The following is a 20,240-nucleotide window of genomic DNA, read 5'->3' as shown; positions in this document are numbered from 1 at the left end:
CGTTGTTATTAGTATTCACGGCAGATGTATTTTCTTTAATGCAACGTCTTTATTCCGGTTGGTGGCCGACAGCAGAATCCGTTTCTTGATGTTATTTGCATTCCCTGTTTTATGGAGGATTAAAATATTTGTATTCATCCAATCTGTACTGGGAAGAGTAAATTAACTTTTTTCCCTCCCCCCTTCTTTTTTTTTAATAACACAATTATCTCATTTAACAATTTGCCTTTAAAAAAATACTGTGGATGTTAGGTTGGTGGTCAGGAGACAAAGGGAGTGAAAATAATTTTCATTTCAATAATTGCCTTCTGGTCAATTTAACTGTGCCTTATTTTGAAAGAGCCTGTCTAAATGAGATTCCTGTCCCAAATGTGTTCCCAGGCCTTAGCCCAGCCTTTAATTATTCCTGAGGTTTTTTTCTTCAGAATAAGACGCTGCACTGAGTAATCACAAAGAAGTCAGAGAGCATCCTTGAACCTTTTCAATAGCAGAGCCACTGATATTCAAATAACATGCAAGGACCATTTGACTGCATGGGGACATAAGCATTTCCAATTCACTATTTGCATAGATCAACTGTCTTTGAAAAGGAAAGGAGCAGTTGTCTTCCCTAACATTAAAAAGCCTAGTTATCAAATCAAGTGCTTAGTTTGGGGCTTTTAAAACGTTTACATTTTATCTTAGGTTGCCCTTTACCGTTTGACATGCAAATTTGGTGCAGTTAATTTGGACAATTAAAAGGATCTTCAAGGGAGCTTTGTCACCGAGAATATTCGGAGTTTTCCCCGTGGACCAGCTGAGATAAAGTTGGCCAGAACAAATGATGTCTAGGAGATTAATTAGATATTTGATAAGACATGAATCCCTAATAAGGGAATACAAGGCACAGGGGGCTGCTGTGTGCTCTAAGTCAAAATTAATAACATTTAACAAGATTTTCATTTAGGCATGAAATGTCTTTTCCGGAGTATTGACTCTAGCGATTTATTCCCCCGAGATCACCTCCCAGCCTAGGCAGCCTTGTGGCGCTAAAGGTTTTTGAAATTAAATAAATAGTTCCTTAGCACAGTTCGCCTTCATTCGATTTTGGGGATGGTTTCGCCAAAGACGATTAGGTCTCGGCGTGGCTCCCGGCTGATGCCGTGGGACCCGGACTCCGTTTAAATGTTGTGGGGTTTTTTTGGTTTGTGCCTTTTTTTTTTTTAATAGACCAAACCTAAGGAGGTTTGAAAAGAGCGAGCGGAGCGGTTCAGCGCGCCTGGCTCGGGGGCCGGTCCCTTACCCTCCTGGCTGTCGTCGCTGGCTGCATTTTTGATCATAGTGACTGTAAAGAGGACGGGAAGGGGGTGCGAGGGCTCCCACTAAAAATCTGACCCCTGCAAGGACTGGGCGGGGAGGGGGCACGAAGAAGAACAAACCCGTGAGTATATTGTTCAGAGTCCTTTAATAATACCAAAATGAAAATATGTCAAGATTTTTTCCATACAGATAAACGCATTTAATTTCTTTAAGAGACCTTAACTTACGTGTGTTTGAGTGAAGTGTTAACTCAACATTTTAAATATTTTTACATATATACTGACTTCCACAAAGTGCATCAGAAATTTAAAATTAAAAAAAAAATTAATCAAACCCCCAAAACCTCCCTGAATTTCAGGAATTCACCAATTTAAAAAAAATCCCCAAACCTCTTATCAGATCAACATTTACAAGAAAAATAAGGGAACACAATCTGGTTTTCTTTTTTTTTTCTTTTTTGAACCCTATTTATACAGATATTTATGAGATACAGAGGGATCGTCTCGGAGCTGCAGCTGGATTTCTCACCTTAAGCTTCTCATAGGATGCTTGCCTTCCAACAGAAAAAGGGAAACGGAAGAAAGTGTCATTCGGTACCTACTGGCCGGGCGGGAGGGGGGCCGCACCTCTCCGGCCCCGCTGTCCTCCGGCCCGCCCCCGCTGCGGCCCGGGGCGGCTCGTGTCCCTCCGGCCGGTGCGGGGCACAGTCCGGGCGCCTCCGGCGGCGCTGCCCCCTAGGAGTCGCCGGGCCCCGCGGTAGGTTCTTTGCCCGGTCCGCGGGCGGCGGCGCCCACCCCCTCGTGCAGGATGAGGTCGGGGGACTCGGAGCGCGGCGTTTCCAGGTTGCTGGCGTCCGTGTCGCTGTCACTGCCCTTTTTGCCCCCGCCGCCCCCGTTGTGCGTTTTGATGTGTTTGCTCAGGTGGTCGCTGCGCATGAAGCGCTTGTTGCAGACGGGGCAGGCAAAGCGCTTTTCGCCCGTGTGAGTCCGCAGGTGCCGCTGTAGCTCGTCGGAGCGGGTGAAGCGCTTCCCGCAGAAGAGCCAGTTGCAGACGAAGGGCCGCTCGCCCGTGTGCCAGCGCAGGTGCGCCTTCAGGTGCGAAGTCTTGCCGTACACCTTTCCGCAGCCGGGGATGTGGCAGCTGTGCAGCCCCTTGCGCCGCAGGCTGGCCCCCGCCGGCCCGAGCCGCTCGGCCTCCTGGCAATTGGGGCAGTCGCAGGTGGCGCGGCCTGAGTAGCGCCGGGCGGAGCGGGCAGAGCCGCCCCCGGCGGCGGCGGCGGCTGCGCCCGAGATCATGGCGCTGGCTGCTGCTACCGCCGCGCTGGAGTCCGTGTAGGAGGGCAGCACGGGCTTGAAGCCCTCCTGAGTGAGCAGGTGCTGGCTGGTGGAGAGCAGGTGAGAGGCAGCCGTGGAGCCCAGACCGGTGGAGCTGAAGGCAGAGTGGGTGAGGGAGCTGAAATCGGGGTTGTAGGTGCCCAGTTGGGAGTGCAGCGAGGCCTGGGGGGCGCCCGAGTGCAGCGAGCTCTGCAGCCCCCCCGCCGGGTTTTGCACCTCCAGCCAGGAGCCCGGGTTGGTGTGCACATCCCACCAGGAGGAGGCCGCCCCGTTGGCCACTTCTCCCGCCGAGAGTGTGGAGTGGAAGCCCGACTTGTACCAGGACTCGTAGGGGTGCGCCATGCCCACCCGCGGGTAGAGGCTCTCGGCGGCCGAGCTGTGCACTTTGGAGATGAAGGCCGACTGCCCGCCGGGCTCCTGCGGGGACACGCCCGCCGCCGCCGAGTTGGAGAAGAGGCCGCCGTAGTCGCTGCTGAAGGCCGAGGAAGTGGGTGAGGTGGAAGCCAGGCAGAAGGCGCTGTTGGCGGTGCCTGTGCCGCTGGCCAGTCCGTTGGAGCCCCTGCTCGTGGCCACCGTGAAGCCCGAGAGGCTGGAGCCCAGGTTACAGCTGGAAGTGGAGCGTTTCCAGGGGTGGAAGCCCCCTTTGGCGAAGGCGCTGGACTCGGGCAGGGTGGTCAGGGGACTGGTGTTGCCGATCTTGTTGCAGGTGGCGGCCAGCATGGCCAGGGGAGTCGTTCCAAATCTCGGCTCTTCCTGCGGGAGAGACAAAGCCGACCCATCAGCCTAACCCCCTGCCGCCTCGCCAGGCTCCCGCGGGGACGCGGCAGCGCGGGTAGAACTGCGGCACAACGACCGGTACCGCGGAAAAGTTTTCTTATTTTGGAGGAAGGCTCAGCCCTGCCGCGCTTGGCACAACTCGGTTTCCGCCGGGGACCGATCTCGGCGCCCGAGGATTTACATCGGAAGCGGATCCCGACGGGCACGAGCGACACGCGTGTTCCGAGAGGGCTGCTCGAGCGTATCACCGTTAAACCAAAAATCCCGTGGGAACGAAATGCGGCGTCTCCTCGAGCAACCGTACAGAAGCGACGGAAAACCGATATGGCAGCAAGGCGACCGGGGTGCGGAGCCTTCCGACCGTCGCCATGCGCAACGCCGGGCTGGAGAAAATCTTTGGAAATCAACCGTAGTCCAAGTTAAAAAAAAAACCAACAACATAAAAACAAACAAACAAAACCAAAATAAAACCAACCAAACGAAAAACTAACACCAAAACAAAAGAGAGCAGAAGCAGCACGGCTTCCCTCTGTCCCAGTGAGTTTCCAGACTAAACTCTTTGGGAACGACTCAATGGGCAGCCCGCAGTGAAATCCCCCGAGGCGGGCCGGGATCACCTCCCATCCGCGGGTCCGCGCGATTTGCGCGAGGGGCAGCCCCAACGCGGCGGCGGCAAGGACAGTTTTTCCAGGGGGAAGCCGCGAGGAAGCGCGCGGTGCGACTTACCCCGAGGATAGACGTAGCCATAGCACGTCCGTGGGCTGGGCGGTGGGGCGGAGGGGACGGCGCTCGGTGTGCGCCCCGCGCTGCCCGGCGGCACTAAGGACACTCCGGCGCGGCGGGGCCAAACTCTGCCTAAGTGCGGGCAGCGCCCGCTTTGAAGTACCGCTGGCGGCGGCGCTCGCCCAATGAGGGCGCGGGCGGAGCGGCCCGGAGCGGCCCGGCAGCCAATCAGGCTGCGCGGAGGTGCCGGCGCCGGGGCGCGGGGCGCGTGCCAGTCAGAGCGCGGGGAGAAAACTCCGCGCTCGGCCCGCGGCGGCCGCGCCGCAATTCCCGCGGGGCCGGACCCGGGGCCCGCACCGCCCGCACCGCCCGCCGGGCGCGCAGGGATACCCGCACAGGGCAGCGGTCGAGAGCGGGGTCAGCGCCGGCCGAAGGCTGGTGTCACGCCTGACGCTGCTCCACCGTCGCCTGTAAACTGTGCAGGCGGTGTCACATCCACCGCTGCTGGTGCAGTCACCTGCGATCCTCGCGGCCAGTAAACCATACCTGAGTCGCTTTTATTCAACAAGCCCTTTGCCTCCTTTTCAGGCCATTTAAGAACCGTCCGTGTTGGATACAAGTAACCTAACAGCGCCTTATGACATTTTGTGAAAACACATTAATTTTTTGTTTTTCTTTGCTAAATGCTAGAAGTGATTTCGGGCACAATGTATTTCTTACTTTCTTTGCAAAAGGAACTGAGTAGGCTTTTTAGTTATATAAAACGCAAAAAAAAATCCAAAGGCAGGGAACCGACAGGCATCCCTTTGCTCTTGTACCGGGGCGGGAGAGAGGACAAGGGACATATGACATCCTGTCGCTTAAGTGGGAAGATATTATTTTACAGAGTAATCGCCAACATAACACTTTGAAAGTCCAATTCGCAGCCTGCAGCACGTTTTTCAAGCCTCATATATTCCCGTGGAAGCAGTGCTGCTAATGGCAGAAGGCTTGCTCCCTCCTAGCAGTGCTAGGGCGCTGCTGGAATAAGCCTCCCCAGCACATGCCTGTGGCCTCTGCACTGTGCACACTCCATACGCCCAGTGAGCGACAGAGACTTTACCTGCTCTCTGCATGTGCGAAATGTAAGTCCAAACCTCGGCTCCTCAATGTCTTGCAAGCTAGTCCCTTTGATTTGTAATTATCGGAGGCTTCTTAAGTAATTGGCTAGAACTTGCCCGTACTGTGCCCGCGGAAGATCAATAGGTAGGCAACTTTTCATCATTGTAGTCGTCTCTGTGAGGATGGGAATAAGTTTTTTTCCTCTCCTTTCTGCCGTCCCCAGTGCAGCTGGGTACAAATCTGAACCAGGAATATGATGACTGTGTTCAAGCAACGCCGGGCCCTTGCTCTGCATTTGAGTCAATATTTCCTTCTTCTCGGTGTTGCTTCAGCCATCCAGTATAATGTTTTTATGTATTTTTGTGTATATGTGCTTAAATAAGGTGGGCATTGCGTTTTCTTTTACGTTGTGTTATGCAATCTGCAGGACGCCTGCCACGCTAGGGAAGGATGCCCCTGGAGATTATCTTTTATTTAAACGTCTAAGGCTATTTTCAAAGGGCGCTCGCCGTTTTTATCGCCGCGTATTAAACAGAGTCAGGGCAGTAGGAGGAAATACTGTTCTGCGGTTAATTCTTTCCACATTGTCTCGCAGCCGGCGCAGGGGACCGGGGAGTACATGGCAAACCCTTCCTCCGAAAGGTCTGCCTGGAGCAGATCCTGAGCGGCGGCGGTACCCAGGGGGGCTGTAGCGCTCGGCGGGTGGAGGCGGCGGAAAGGCGGTGGCGGGGGGAGCGACATAACCCCCGCGGGCGAGGCGAGGAGTCCGACAGGGGCACCCGGGAGCCATCGCCCAACAGGTGACTCCTTTCCTTCCTCCTTCCTCCTTTCCTTCCTCCCTCCTTTTCTCCGGGGGAAACCCGCTTCTTCCCTTCCCAGGAGCCTGCCGTGGTGGCCGTCAAGTGGCAGCGCGGTGCTTCTGGCCAACCCCAGGGCGGCGGGGGGAGAGGGTCTTTCCTCTTTTCTTGGGGAAAGTCATCAATAAAACACGTCTGGAAGGCAGATCGAGAGCGTGACGTTTAAAAATGTTGCCTCTACATCGGCAAGTAAAGGCATCCGCTGCCCGCTTGCGCTCCCACAGCAAAGTAGGGATTCTGCTGTGCCTGGAGGCAGGCGGGCGGCTCTGCCTGCCGCACATCCATCTCCTCGCCCCTTTGTAGTCGGAAAAGTAACTAAAACCCGCAGGAACGAGGCAGGCGGTGGAAAGGCTGAGCGAATGGCGGCGGAAGGGGGAACGCTGCTAAAATCTTTAGGGGGTCAAGTATTTTCTGACAGATTTTTTCATACTCCAAAAATCGAGTTTTTAAACAAAGATCAATGTGTTATGCTAAAGTGTTGAGCTGACTGTTAAAACATTTGGGGGGATAATGACAATGTAACAAAGGCCTGGTTTGGAGTGAATCATCACCCTTTTAAAAGTTAAAGCAATTTTCAGGAGAATAGCTTTCAGCAAATGCTTTACATTATTCAAAACGGCCAAATAATGCTCTATTATAGAGCCTGAATGCTGCCAGTCAGCCCATAAGTGCAATTTGTGCAAAGGCTCGGTGCCTTATCTCCACTTCTTTATAAAGAGGTGAATATAAAACAATTTCTTCCAAACCCAGACAGAGAGCACGAAAATTGCTTCCCTTTCTGCAATCAGGGCAATTTAACTGGAGTGCAATTAGCACTATTAAATGTCGATTCTGCATAAACAAATCTGACTAAGAAGCGAAAGTGGGGTGAGAACCTCACATAAACTGAAACTGATTTTTTAAAATTATGTATCCGGGTCCTTTACAATTGATCCGTGACGTTTTCATTTCGGAATATATTTACATCATAAATACATTACAGTTAAATCAACACAAATCTTTTAAAAAAATCTCAATATGAATACTAATAAAGAATAGCCTAGTTAAATGCAACAGTTCACTTCCTTTGAACAATATTGTTTCCCATCTTCCCTCTACGCGTGTCCTTTGATCTGTGCAACTACTAAAGTTGCTGTCTTTAGGAGGTAGAGCTGGGAAACAATTCGTTCATTAAAGATGGCTGGGAAGCTTCTGGGTTTATATTCAAGAGCATCAGATGAAATGGCACTTCTGCTCAAACAGAGCTCTGGGAAAGAGCTGCCAAATATTTTCCAAATAAATCGATTTAACAGCAGTTAAATGTAAGGTTGCTGTACAATTTCCCCTCGATCCTAGAAGGGGCACGGAGTTTTATTAGTGGATGTTACGGTTGGGAAAGGGGCAAACCCTTCGAAGTTCAAGAAAGCAGCCTCTTTTCTGCCAAACAGAAGGGACGTGGGCAGGAAACAGGCATTGCCGAGATAAATAATTGCGTCCTGCCAGATTTTTTTTTTTAAGCAACAGGACTTCCGTGCGAGACCCCCTCCCCCCCTCTCAATTACACTCTTCATTTACGTGATCTAGAAACAACCACTGATTATCAGAACAACGCAGAGGGGTACCTGGTGATAAATTAATAACTTCACTTAGGAAAAGGCTTCCCTACTATTCTGCCCAAGGCTAGATATTAAAAGGAGGAAGGATATATAGAGAGAGTGTTAAAATACAGACCTTGGTGCCTGTTGAGTCCACTGAATTCCTTCTGCTATAGAGTTTTTCATTTGTGGGTAAAGATGAGATGCAGCTTTTGATTAGAAGGAAATCTTTTATAGTTAATAAAAAGGGCATGCCACTGGAATCAAATAGATCATGGAAATGAAATTAAAATTATGGCACTCTCCCATAATTTCTGCTTGATATTTCATATGATGTTTGTTACATGGTGCACTCCCCTCTCCTCCTGCCCCCAGCACACCGAGCCCCGAGGTGGAGCACCAGGCTGGGCTTTCATCCTTTCCTCGATCTTTAAGGTGACACTAAGAGTAGCAGGGAGACCCATATTACCCTGCATTTAAAAAAAAATCTGCACGATAGTTTTAGAAATCCTGTCGCCTACTGAATGCAGTCAAAAGCATGTCTGTGGAACTAATTCTCTTCCGCTAAATTTATTTGGACCGTGTATTTTAAAGCTCCCTTGTTCTGTTTATCTCAGCCGGAGACACGTTAACAATTCAAGGGAAGACTAGTGTCAAAGGAAGGAAGGTGACTGCAGACTGGATGATGATTTTAATTACTACAATTATTGGGAGATTATTCAACAGCATCATAGATTTGTTTCTGCCTTGGTAGGAAAGTCTGAGGAACGCTGTGCGAGGAGCATTGTACGAGGATTTTATCTCTTGGTTCACATGCTTTCCAGTGCTGTTATGATATATAGGTTAGGCATGACAAGCTCAGACTGTAGCAAGTTGGACAGTCAGCCAGTGCTAGCGTTCAGAAAGCTTTCTTAAAATGCAGGCCTTTCTAAATAGAAGGAGTTTAATTAGTAAACGCTTGGACCCAACGTTTATAGAGCGTAAAACCGCCTTTCCACACAAGTCCATTAAAGCAGCTCTGCTGACTCGGTAATGAGGTGTGTGCGGTGAGCAGGGTACCGGCGGCCGGGACAGCGGGCTCGGCGGTCCCGGCCAGCGCCTGGCCCACCCCGGCCGATCCCGGTCCGGGTCCCGGTCCCGACCCGCCCGGCTGTTCTGGCCCGCGGCTCTCCCGGCGGTGCCGGTCGCGGCGAGGGGAAGCAGCAGCACCGGGTGGGCTGGCGGGGGAATGGGCGGCTGCCTCACCGGAGCAGCCTCATCACGGAGGAGTCCTGTCCCCGATTTCTCCTGGCTTTCCGCTTTTGGTACCCTCATAGCTTTTTATATCACGTTTTTAGCCAGACATGACTCAGAACGTTGGTTGTGATTAAGCAAGCTGTCTCTCTGCAGATAGAGATATGTGGCAGCGTAATAGGCAGGATGATTGACATTACAAAGTTCTCTTCGGTCCACAATGACCAATAAATCCTCCTGCAGCTTTTGCCCGTTAATGAATTGCTGGTTTGGTAGAGGAAAATATGCTGGATCCCCCATTCAGATGTTCCTTTCTCCCCCCTCACCCTGTCCTGGGATTAGGGCGAGGAAAGACGGGCAACCGTTCATTGTGCTCTTTCTGTGTTCTGTAATTACTAGAACTCAGGCTTAAGGTGAATTTCAGCTCAGATCATGAACCATTTCACGTTCAAATGCAAGCTTGCAATACTTTCCTAGTGGCAATTAGGAGCCTATTACAAGCCATTAGATTGATCAATGTACCTTAAACAATGTGAATGATTTATATGACAAAGAAAAAAACCTCCTTACATCCACTGTAGTGTTCCAGCGACCAACCTGGCCCTGTGTCTCCATTCATCACAGCTTTAAACAACAAAGGAGATTTATTTAGAAAACTTACATGAAAAGAAACAGGCTCAGTTCCTTCCTCTGGTAGGGCATCTGAGCTTTATCTGTTTTTATTGTCAAGAGATGTAGGGTGGAAGAATTCAGGCTTGTGGGAGAGGAAGGGAGGGGTAGGTTTGCTGTTCTGCAAATGGATTAATTCACCTTGCACCTGAAAGAAGGAAACAAAGAGATCCCTGACTGCTTCCTAAACAAGACACTAATCTGCTGTGCATATGCAATGCAAGGAGCAAAACTGTGGCTTACACATGTGTTCAACAAAGTGTTTGGTTAGCTTTTTGTAGCCTTTTAATGACATCGTGGACACAGAACCATAAGCCCCTGGAAATTCCAAGGCAGCTATGGATCGGAGAGCTGGCTGGGATGTGCCAGCTGATGGAGGAACAGGCTATGTGCAGTCTTCTATATCATGGATGATTATTCTAACCACTGTACAATGAAGAAACTACAAAATATCAGCTGCCGTGAATGCCAGAGCTACTACCCTGTAGGCCCTGTCTTTATTTGCCTCCTTTCAGAAGACCGAGAGAACTTCTCATGCCTGAGAAATTCCTCATAGACCCTGGCAACCCACCCCGAAGTAAAGGTCTGGAGAGGTTGGTAACTGTTCTTGCCAACAACTTATTAGGGATACAGAGATTCAGATCAGAAGGAATAGGACCATGATTTGCCATTCATTCAATGGACAGCCTCTTTTTTTTGCGTTTTCCGTACCTTTTTTATAACCTTACTCACCTTGCTACTTAGCAGTGCAAAATTAGTCTTTTCTATAGCAACCAAGTGACTGAATGAATCTTTGGCTTTGTGTTAAACAGTTGTGACATGCTCCAAACTAAAACTGCTGAGAAACAAAACCTCACTCATGTGAACTAACCAGGTCATTCTTTAAAATGTGACTTGGATGGGACCAGTGTAAATGATGACAGTGTTTGTTAGAAAAAAAGCCAAAACATTTGTAAGTCTTGGTCCAACTGGAAATTTATTTTGGAATATCACACAAGAGAGAATGTTAATAATTTAAGATCCCAATAATCATTTGTGTTTCAGTGTCAAACTGATCTCTGGAAATTGCTGCAGTGCTTGCAAAAAGTCACCATTTTATCACATAATTTTCTGCAAGGAGGTAAGCACTCAGTGCATCAATCTTGACACAAAGAAAAGAAACAAGAGATGGGTGTCAAGTCCTGGTTATCACCTTTCTATTACAAAACATGGATACAGCCGTAGCTGCTTTTCCAAGTTGTTCATATGGAATTGATACTATTCACTCCTTTAGTTATCAGCTGCTTCCTTTCTTGATAGAAAGGAATTAGCAAAACACAATGTCTACCATGTAAAGCCAAAGGTAGTTGTAAGAGAAATAAGAGCTGTCCACCCTCTTCCCTATAGAAGATCCCACAACGAGAAGAGTTTCTATTGAGTCTGTCACATACTAAACCCAGTTCTTCCCTTTCTTGTAGACCCTACGCCATCAAGAGCTTAACCCACAGAATCAGCAGTATGTCCTGCTTGCCTTAAACTTGCTCTTTGTCATGGAGGAGACATCAAAGAAAAATAAAAGATGTGGAGGCCTCTTTCAAAGGTTTTGTAGAGATTTTCTGTTTAGTCACATTGTGCTTTAAAGTCTTTTTCCTTTTCCAGAGCTTTGTATTTGTTGCTTTGCCCAGGAGAATTGCTGGGCCAACCTGCTCAGGACACGTTCTGGTTTTCCTAATTGAAGGGATTTCTGCAATCCCTAACCTACACATGTACAAGAGCAACCTATGCTTCCTAATGTGCTGTGTCAATACCTTACATTCCAGCTGGGTTGCATTGCCCTTTCATTATGTGTCTTATTGTGATCAAGTGAACTTTTACTGATCTCCGCATTTACTGTTAAGGTAAATAGATGCTGCTTTTAATCAGTATGGAGGACCACACCAATGTGGTTTGAAGTAACTTAAGTCAGCTGTAAAGGGTTCAATGTGTGTATAATTACAGAGGACATCAACTATTCACTCCAGTCTAATCCAGTGCCTCTTTAGAGACAGACCTCTTCCTTCTCCCTGGTCCCACTCTCACCTGGTTTGCTCCCTGCTGCTCTACAAAGCCAGCAAGAAGAATACAGGGGAAGCCAAGCAAGGAGCAGCCCTCCTGAACTTCAGCCTGGATTAATTTAGTGGATTGAAACTCCTAGGTGAGTGTAAGCATACGGGTACAGTGTAACACCTTCTTCCAACAAAAAAGATTGATTGCATTTTAGCCTTGGTATTAAATGTGCTATTATCAGAAGAAGCTGGAATAATGCATACAGTCACTTTAAAAGAAAGCAGGTTTCCTTTGCGAGCATACTTATTATTTCAATGGTACTTGAGAACTATTTTAATCGTGGCCAGGTTGTTGCTTACTAAAATATATCTGAATTGCATATACATGTATCAAGGTATTTTTTCTTAATTTTAGTTTGAATTATATCTGAAGTTCTCATTAAATTTACCATTTATAAAGGACAGATTAAATGAAAATGGCTTTTAGAAAAATAGAGATGGAAATTATTTTGGCCTTTGTGACCTGGAAGAGATGATAATTTGCAGCAGCACTAGATACTGGACATGTCTGACATTTTAGGTATTCCCTCACAGTTTCAGACCTTTGCACAGATGAACTCCACCTGGGACAACTCAGGAGTCAACTTCTTGTTACCTTAATGTAAATGAGAAGACTACAGCTGTCTTAAGCAATCCAAGTGGACACCACTAATGGAAAATGAAACTTTGGCAAAGGCAATGCTAAGAAAGGCATGTCTATTACCCACAATAATGCTCCTAACATTTTCTAAACAGCTATTACATACGTCTGTCCATAATTGTTATAGTAACAGTGCAGTCTTTCTTTCTGGACAGTTACAGAAATCTCTCTCCACTGACTTTTCTGTATAAACAACCTATACAGCATTTTGTAATGTAAAACAAATAGGGTAAGTAGGTCCCACATTAAAGAATCACTTGGAGTGGAATGTCTGAAATGCTCAAGGGTTTTTTGGGGGGTTTTAGAAAATACCACTGCTTGCATTCAGTTTCTAAATGCCTTCCCATATATGCAGATGAGCATCAGTGGGACCTATACAGCACATTGTTACTGAATTTGGATTGCCACTGAGAACAGATAACTCACTTTCTCTTTTGCAAAATGATACTAAATAAGCTGTAGTGGATTTTTGTTATCTAGTATTTCTCATGGCTTTTACTGCACATGAACATAACTAAATTTTAATATTGACACTAAAAATGTTTGTCTATTTGGAAAACGACATGACTGCAAAATTCCCAGTTAGAGCAAAACAACTAGAAGCCAACATCTGTATGGCCCCACCCCTCCATTTGTAATCTTTTTAGGTAAACCATGAATAGATGAAAAGGGCAGACTGTTGAACACCTCAAGGGGATTGAAAGCAGTGAAACAAAATGCATGTCTCACATTTCTAAAATCTCATCTCCATATTAAGAAATAGGATGTTCACAATTCCTATGCAGTACTTAACACAGTGTAACTTGATCCTCCATTATGCATTTTGGAGAAAATTTAGCAAAGCTCCAAGGTTTGTTCAACCTGGGAAAAGTACCACAAAAACGTGTGCTGTTTGTCTAGTTTTTTGTAAACATCATGGCTGAAAGCACTGTTCTAAGAGGAAGAGCTGGTGGTACATGTGATGTATAAGATTAAGTAGCCAGACCTTTCAGTCATTACCCAAGTTGTTATGCAGTAACTTCAAAAGAAGCTTTACCTGAGTGAGGACCACATGCTCCTATTCAAAGTAAGATGTAGAAGTTCATGCACATAAAAACTTGTGCTTGTTCAGAGAAAGTGTTCTATAAAGGTGTAAAGTGTGAAATACAATTGCAGGCTTTGGAAAGGTATGTTGCACGTTGCTTTAACTCTTAAGACTGTTTTGGAATCCTGTGTTCCCAGCAGCTGGGAGGGTGCTGATTTCCAAACCACAGAGATGAGATACTGCATTTTTCCAGGCAGTAGCTGTGGTACCCACAAATTGACTAACCACGTTCCGTGAAGCACCAGAGGCACAGGAACACCTCTTTGTGCCAGGAGTGCATACTGGAAATGCCACAAAATCTGGTTTATTGCCATTTGAGGGAGGGACTGAGTCCATATAACACTGGATGTTCTAGTGATGTGCAAAAATCTTCAGTATCTGGAATTTTGCAGCTCCAAGACTGAAATTTTACAAACAACAGTTATTTGCAGATGGTGTCTTACCTAAGCATGCACACTCACACTTGTGACTGCATAAGGAAGAGGGAGGGGATCTCTGTAAATAAACTGCTTAACAAGAAAACCCAATAGTCAAACTAACAGCTTGGTAGTTTGGTATTAGATTGCCTTTTGTTACAGTATTTTTCAAATAGCTGTTACCATAACAACATAATGTATTTTTTCTTTAATTTTTTTTAGCTGTTTGGAAAAAAAAATTCTTGCCAGAATTTTTCCATAATAGCTTCCATTAATAGCAGTGTCTTCTGTTGAGGAGGCTGGTGCTGATGTCTCCTGCTGTCACAAGTCACTTACAAATCTAGCAGATGTTTTGTTTGATAAGGCAAATTTGAGCTCTATAGAACATGTTGTGATTTTTTATCCATCTCCAAAGAATAAATATCAGTTAGGACAAGATTCCACACTGATCATTTGCCAGGAAACCAGGAGCATGATACCTGTCAACAGAATGTGACCCATCCTTGGAAAACTATCTGAGACTGAACTGTAAAGATTCTCCTTTAATGTAGTGATAGTGTGCCAGGCACCAAGAGACAGACCTTGGAGATGCAGATATTTTTTATAATAAGAACAAAAAAAAAAGGAGAAGGAGGGAGAAAGGAGGTGCAAATTCTTTAAGAGGTCAGTATTTTTCTCCTATTCTATAGCACATAGTTGACTAAACTCTTAAGGTAAATGCTATAGATGAGAGTGTTTTATCACTATCAAATAAAAGTTACTGTAAAAATGATTGGAAAAAGGGAAAGAAAAGGAATTCACTTTAAACATTGATGCTGCCCCAGAAACACTGGCAATTTTATTTTGGATTCAAGTAATTTGCATGGCTAAGAAATAATCACTTTTCCAGATCTTCCACACACTTGAATGTGGCAAACATGTCCAAGCTATTATATTTAATAATTTGTCTGCTCATACCATCTTGTTTCTGGAAACAGAGATAAAACTACTTATTTTTGCAAGGTTTATTTTATAATCAGATTTTATAATTTTATAATCAGTGAGAACCATGTTTTAGTGTAAGTTGATTTTTTTTAAGCGCTTAATGCAAAGTAAGAGGTTTCATGAAATACTTGCATATTATATAAAACTTCTCAAAGGAGAAGAAAATGTTACTATCTGTTATTTCCATGTTGATTACCTAGATGAAAATGAGTAGCAGCCAGCCCACACAGCACGCTGCTTTGCTAGGGGAGGTTGTAACTGCAACATTCATATGTGTGCCCATGTGTGCCCATGTGTTCAATGTAGTGACTGAAAAGAATATTTAAAAATCTTTAAAAGTAAAAAGTATTGCTAACAATGTATTTTAATTGCCATACTCTTTTATGTAAATTTACATTCACTAGAGCAGTTTAAATTAATTCCACAGAAGATATTCCACATTTGTACAAGAGTAAATGACACTGTAAAATCAAGTGGTTATCTGGTCAGTGAGACTTCTGGTTGCAGTGAGACTACTGCCACAAGATCAAATCTTCTGTTTAGTTTGTGAAGTCATCAAACATTTCAGTGAACCTGAAAACAGCAGTGTTGAAAACAGCATCACAAACCCTATTGCTCTACTTAAAATTCAAAATAGATGGCAATTTTTTCCTAGGTAGTTCAGACTTTTTTTTCCAATGTGTAGCTCAAAATACTTCTGTAAGCAAATTAATTTCCCCCAGATTTTGGTGTATTTGAAAGCGTACGTACATGGATGTATTTCCACTGTTAAAAATGTTAATTCCACTTTTAAGAATGCAGCAGGTCCAGCATTAGTCTGCCTGTTGAAATTTCTCTTTTGGGTTTCGCAACAGAGGTGTGTCAGGGTTTATCTAACACCTTGATCACACATCAGTTGATATAAAAAGGTGAAAGTGGTACTACAGATGCCTGCAGTTTGATTGATAATGTTAAGAATGCTCATCCACACACTGTCCACTACATTTTGTTTGCTGCATGAAGTTACTCAGCTTGAAATAATTTCATACAGGCAACAAATCTGAAGTTTTGAAATCAAGTGACAAATGCTACATGCTTGTCTTTCATGTTCCATACTGGTTGTATGTCCATGTAAAAAGTGTTAAAGAGATGCATTTAATTTAATAACTAGAATCTCTTGCATTCACACCCCTCTGCTGTAACTAGGATTGAGAAGATAAGCTTTAAACAAAAAGGGCTTTCATACCCTGCTCTGAGAGCATGACCAGTCATGGTAGGTTGCTCTTGGACTCATAACTACTGAGGGGACTTTTGAAATGGGCACTATTTGAACTTCTGAGCATGGCCTATAATCTTGCTTAATAGTTACATCAACTGTGACAGTTTAATTCACTGTAGGTATCCAAAATTATTCCTGAAATTAATAATAGGCATGCGTTATAGCTTATGCATGTCAAAAGTTATAAGAGAAGTCTCATCATGGAACGTAACTATTGTAACATGACTTTTTAAATAGTCCAACAATTTAAAACAATTACATAGCATTTTTTCTTTCCAATTTTTAAAACAAAAAATGTTACTTTGCATTTATAGGGTTGAATATAGTTGTGACCTCTACAAAAAACTTCCTTTTTGAAGTGTTCTCTGAAGAGAGCTTCAAGGCAGCTGAGTGTCTCAGATTGTGATTTTGTAAGGTTTTGATGCTAGAAAATTGTTTAACAAACAGCTCCAAAATATTGAGATTTTGATTAATAACACACAGTGCCATGGTATTTAAATAATATAGTTTTAAATCTAACATGTGGCAGGAGCGTATGTGTTCCACATGGTTAGGAGAAGAGGAATGGGGGCATACCAATATCTGAGCAGGAGGGGCACAGTTTTACAAAGCCAACTAAGCTATTGTTTAGGAATATATTAAACTGTTGTCTCTACTTGTGCCAAAACTTTTCCTCTAAATTCATGGTTGAAAAGGATGCTCCTTCAGCAGCAGAGGGATTTGGGGTTGCTGTCGCTTTGTTCTTCAAACGTCCACATTGTGTATGACTCTGCAGAACCCTGGATTTGTCTTCTCAGCAGAGAACAGTTTGGGGGTATTAGCCAAATTTCTTCATGCAGTAATCTATGAATAAACCTAAGGTAACTCCGGGAAGCTGGTTGAGTATAACTGTTCTAAGTGTGAGCAATGCTCACACAGAAATCACTCATAGCACCTCAAAACTTTTGACTGTCATTAGATTCCTATATAGATTCACAATCTTCTCAAATGTTGAAACTTTACTCATAAAACAGTACCCTGCCAAAAGTTTTACGTTGTCTAAAAAAGCAGAATACTCCTGTATTTGGAGTCTTTTCAATGACAGGACTTGAGCTGACATTGGGAGATATTGTACTGGCCTACACTAAAGGGTTAATTTAAAAATCCCACCTAATTTATACCCTAATTACTGCTAGATTAGGATTGCATCTACTCCCATGGTAATTATATATTAGCTGTATATATTAGCTTTAGGGTGAGAGATCCAATGTTTGCATACAAGTGTTTAATTTATTAAGGGAAAAGAAGAAAAACCTACGCAACTATAGCATTATACATCTATACCTCATTTGCATGTATGTATTTTAAATTACAAAGCAGAAAATACTTGTAACTTTAATTTCTATTTTGGGAAAAGACAAAGGGCCAAACCAAAAAGCAAACCCAGTAATTAAAAAAAAATGACAGAGGCAAAATGCAAACTAATGATTTATTTGATATGAATACATTAATATGTGAATGTGTAAGTTGCCATTTAACATGCCAATGAAATGCTGCAACTGTCCAGACATTAACACTGTCAGAAGATGAAGTCTACCTGTAATTCTTACCACTGTCAACATTTTTTATGGTTGTTTATAATGACTGGAAGTAGTATGTAGCCACAGAAATGTGTGCAATGGAAAAGATTCATAACTTGCATTTCTAAGCAGTTTCATATTTGATGTATCAGTTCGAAGAAAATACTTCTAAGTCCAGTTCTCTATTAGTGATGGGATGTGGTTGCAATATGAATATGCTCTCAGCGGTGCACTGTCTAAAATGGACATTGAAACTAAAGTTATTCTGTCTTCAGATCAATGTGGCGATGAATCTTAAAAACGTGAAGAAAAGAGCTCATTCAGCAAGCCCTACTAATTATATGTAGCCTGCATTTGCAAAATGTTTAATTGTGGATCTGTATTACTAAATCTCTAGGATTATTTTGCAGTCGTTGGAATCAACATTAAAAATAGTCTCTATTTAATCTATTTCAAAAGAGTTGAAGCTACAAAACCAAAATGTAAATAATGACTAAAAGCCTTATAATCACATGCCTTGATACCTACCCAAATTATTATCTAATGACTGAAATCTAACTTAAAAATCAATTACAGAACTTCTTTTTTAGTATTCATTCACCCCACCACAGGGATAATTTAATAAAGATTGTAAAAGAGCATTTTTACAAGCAGGAATGTGACAAATTTTTGTGATTTAGGCTTTTGAAACTGTAGATTACCATCTTCAATCTCAGCTAAAGAAAATTCTCTCAAGCTTCTTAAGGACAAATACATTTTAGTCTGTATCCACAAGAAAAAGTATTTAGGGCTTTTTAAATTAGGGGATTTTTTTTTCCCAGATAGTTTCCCTGAGTGAATTTCCCATTTGTAGATGTACACACAGCTTACAGTCTACTGCAATTTCAAATTTCAGAGCTAAGTAGGCTGGTATTTCTTCAGAAAATAATGCTGAAAGGTACATACTGAAAAATGGGGAAAGACCTCAAAATATTAAAATATGAAGTGTTTTCAAAGTGCTTAACTGTTGCAGTCTCCAGGAATTACAGAAGTTTAAAACTGCGGTACTGAAGTTGCTGACACAATGCTTTTTACTACTGAGCTCTTTGTCAGGGATAGGAAGGCTCATTGAAGTTTGAGGTGGCCTTGTTGTTGTTGTTATAATTTCATTTTCCAGAAGGCTGGTCTCTGAGACACTGCAGTATCAGTTTGTCACCTGATGGATTGTTGATTTAACTGAGGAGGCTTCACAACCAAATCCTCACGGTGTGTGAGTTACAGAGCTGGCTCTAGGGCAGGTTCAAGTTAAGCTATTTGTATCCATGTCACTTTGGACGTGTCTTGTTTTGTGAGCAATTAAAAAAAATAGGTCATGTTTTGTATTCTGGAAATATTGTTGTCTGTGGTTCTCTCAAAATTTAAACATTTTGCATGCCTCAGACCACTTGCAGGGTAAATGGAGTCCCCTACTGAGCAGCTAATAGGGGAACTCACACTTTCAAGAAAAGTGTGTCTAATAGCAGGGGATTACTATAAATCTCCTGGTTTGATGTACACCCTCGCTTAAATGTTATGGGAGTGGCTCCAGGATCGTGCAGCTGCTGCATCCCACTTGTACCTGCAGCCAGGCATATTTATAAATTTATTGAAGACTGACGTTTTAAAGAGGAGTTATCATCTTTTCTTAGAGATGCAAAATAAAAAATTAAGTAATCAGTTTACCTTTCTTCCCTCCTTCAAAATGCTACATGTTCTTATTTCTTTCATGTTGAAGTCACAACTTTGGGGGGGATTTTTGAGTTCTGTGATGGTTGTACATCGACTGCCTATACATTAATTCAACCTTAAGTGAAGAAAATAAAGGAAATAAAATTATTTTTGCAATTATTTTATAAACTATCTCAGTGCATTGCATATAACACTATGCTGTGTACTAGATAGTATCAATATGAAATTAACCTCTGAAGTATGAAAAAGTCCAATCAGAAAATATTTATTTTGTAAATACAGTGATTGCACTTGTACTCTTGGATATAGCATCTCCTAGGCAGTGTTTGTGATTCACAAGCTGGTAGGAACTTTGGATTATTTCTAAAGGAATCCGGACAAATTTTCTGAAAAACCAAGTTCATCTGCAGAACATCATTTGCGCAATTAATGGTTTTCAGTAATTTTGTTATTTCCTTAAACACTAGAGAAGCCTTCTAGATTTTCTTTTCTAGGCTACACACACCTTGAGCTTTGGCTGTTTCCCAAAAAACCGTTACTTGGGTGTTTCTAAGACAGCTTGATGTTGCTCATCTGGGCAGAAGCCATTCAAGCACATGTTAAGTGTAACAAGGCTTAGATAAGTGGCCAGTTCACGTTGTTAATTGCCTTATTCCTCTCCTGGCTTTGGGAAGTGGATGCTGCATTATGGCTACTCTGTTGTTGATACTTCCAGGTACAGACGGGGGAGGTGGCTGAGATTTGTATATGATCAATACAGACAATGTGTTCTTTTTACCAAACCTGGCTCTTAACGGTATTTTTGTGGCTAGCAGAGCTGTTAGTCAGACAGCAGATGTAACTTCAGCCTCAGTGCTGTGGGGATCATCTACCCCCTCACACCATCACGGCAGTGAGGTGAATACTGGCACTAGTGACCATCATCTCTTTCCTGACCCAAT

At 43.9% G+C, this 20,240-nt stretch overlaps 1 protein-coding gene across 1 annotated transcript; it reads right to left on the bottom strand.

Moving 5' to 3' along the window:
- Positions 1 to 1,437: 1,437 nt before the first annotated feature.
- On the bottom strand, positions 1,438 to 4,246 carry SP9 (Sp9 transcription factor). The gene is made up of 2 exons (XM_071562268.1): positions 4,137 to 4,246; positions 1,438 to 3,386 (listed from the first exon to the last, which is right to left on the bottom strand). Exons 1-2 carry the CDS (start codon positions 4,155 to 4,157, stop codon positions 2,034 to 2,036), a joined length of 1,374 nt encoding a protein of 457 aa, XP_071418369.1. The 5' UTR covers positions 4,158 to 4,246; the 3' UTR covers positions 1,438 to 2,033.
- Between the last annotated feature and the right edge of the window lie 15,994 nt (positions 4,247 to 20,240).

Source organism: Pithys albifrons, chromosome 8 (assembly GCF_047495875.1).
Source record: "Pithys albifrons albifrons isolate INPA30051 chromosome 8, PitAlb_v1, whole genome shotgun sequence".
Classification (NCBI taxonomy): Eukaryota; Metazoa; Chordata; class Aves; order Passeriformes; family Thamnophilidae; genus Pithys; species Pithys albifrons.
Note: the sequence above shows the minus strand (reverse complement) of the source record. Positions and strands in the feature narration are given on the sequence as shown.

Bases quoted from the DNA above. Each gene is read 5' to 3' on its own strand.
- SP9 (XM_071562268.1), bottom strand. From the start codon at position 4,157: ATGGCTACGTCTATCCTCGGG. The intron at 3,387-4,136 runs GTAAGTCGCACC...TCTCTCCCGCAG, and splicing joins TGGCTACGTCTATCCTCGGG to GAAGAGCCGAGATTTGGAAC.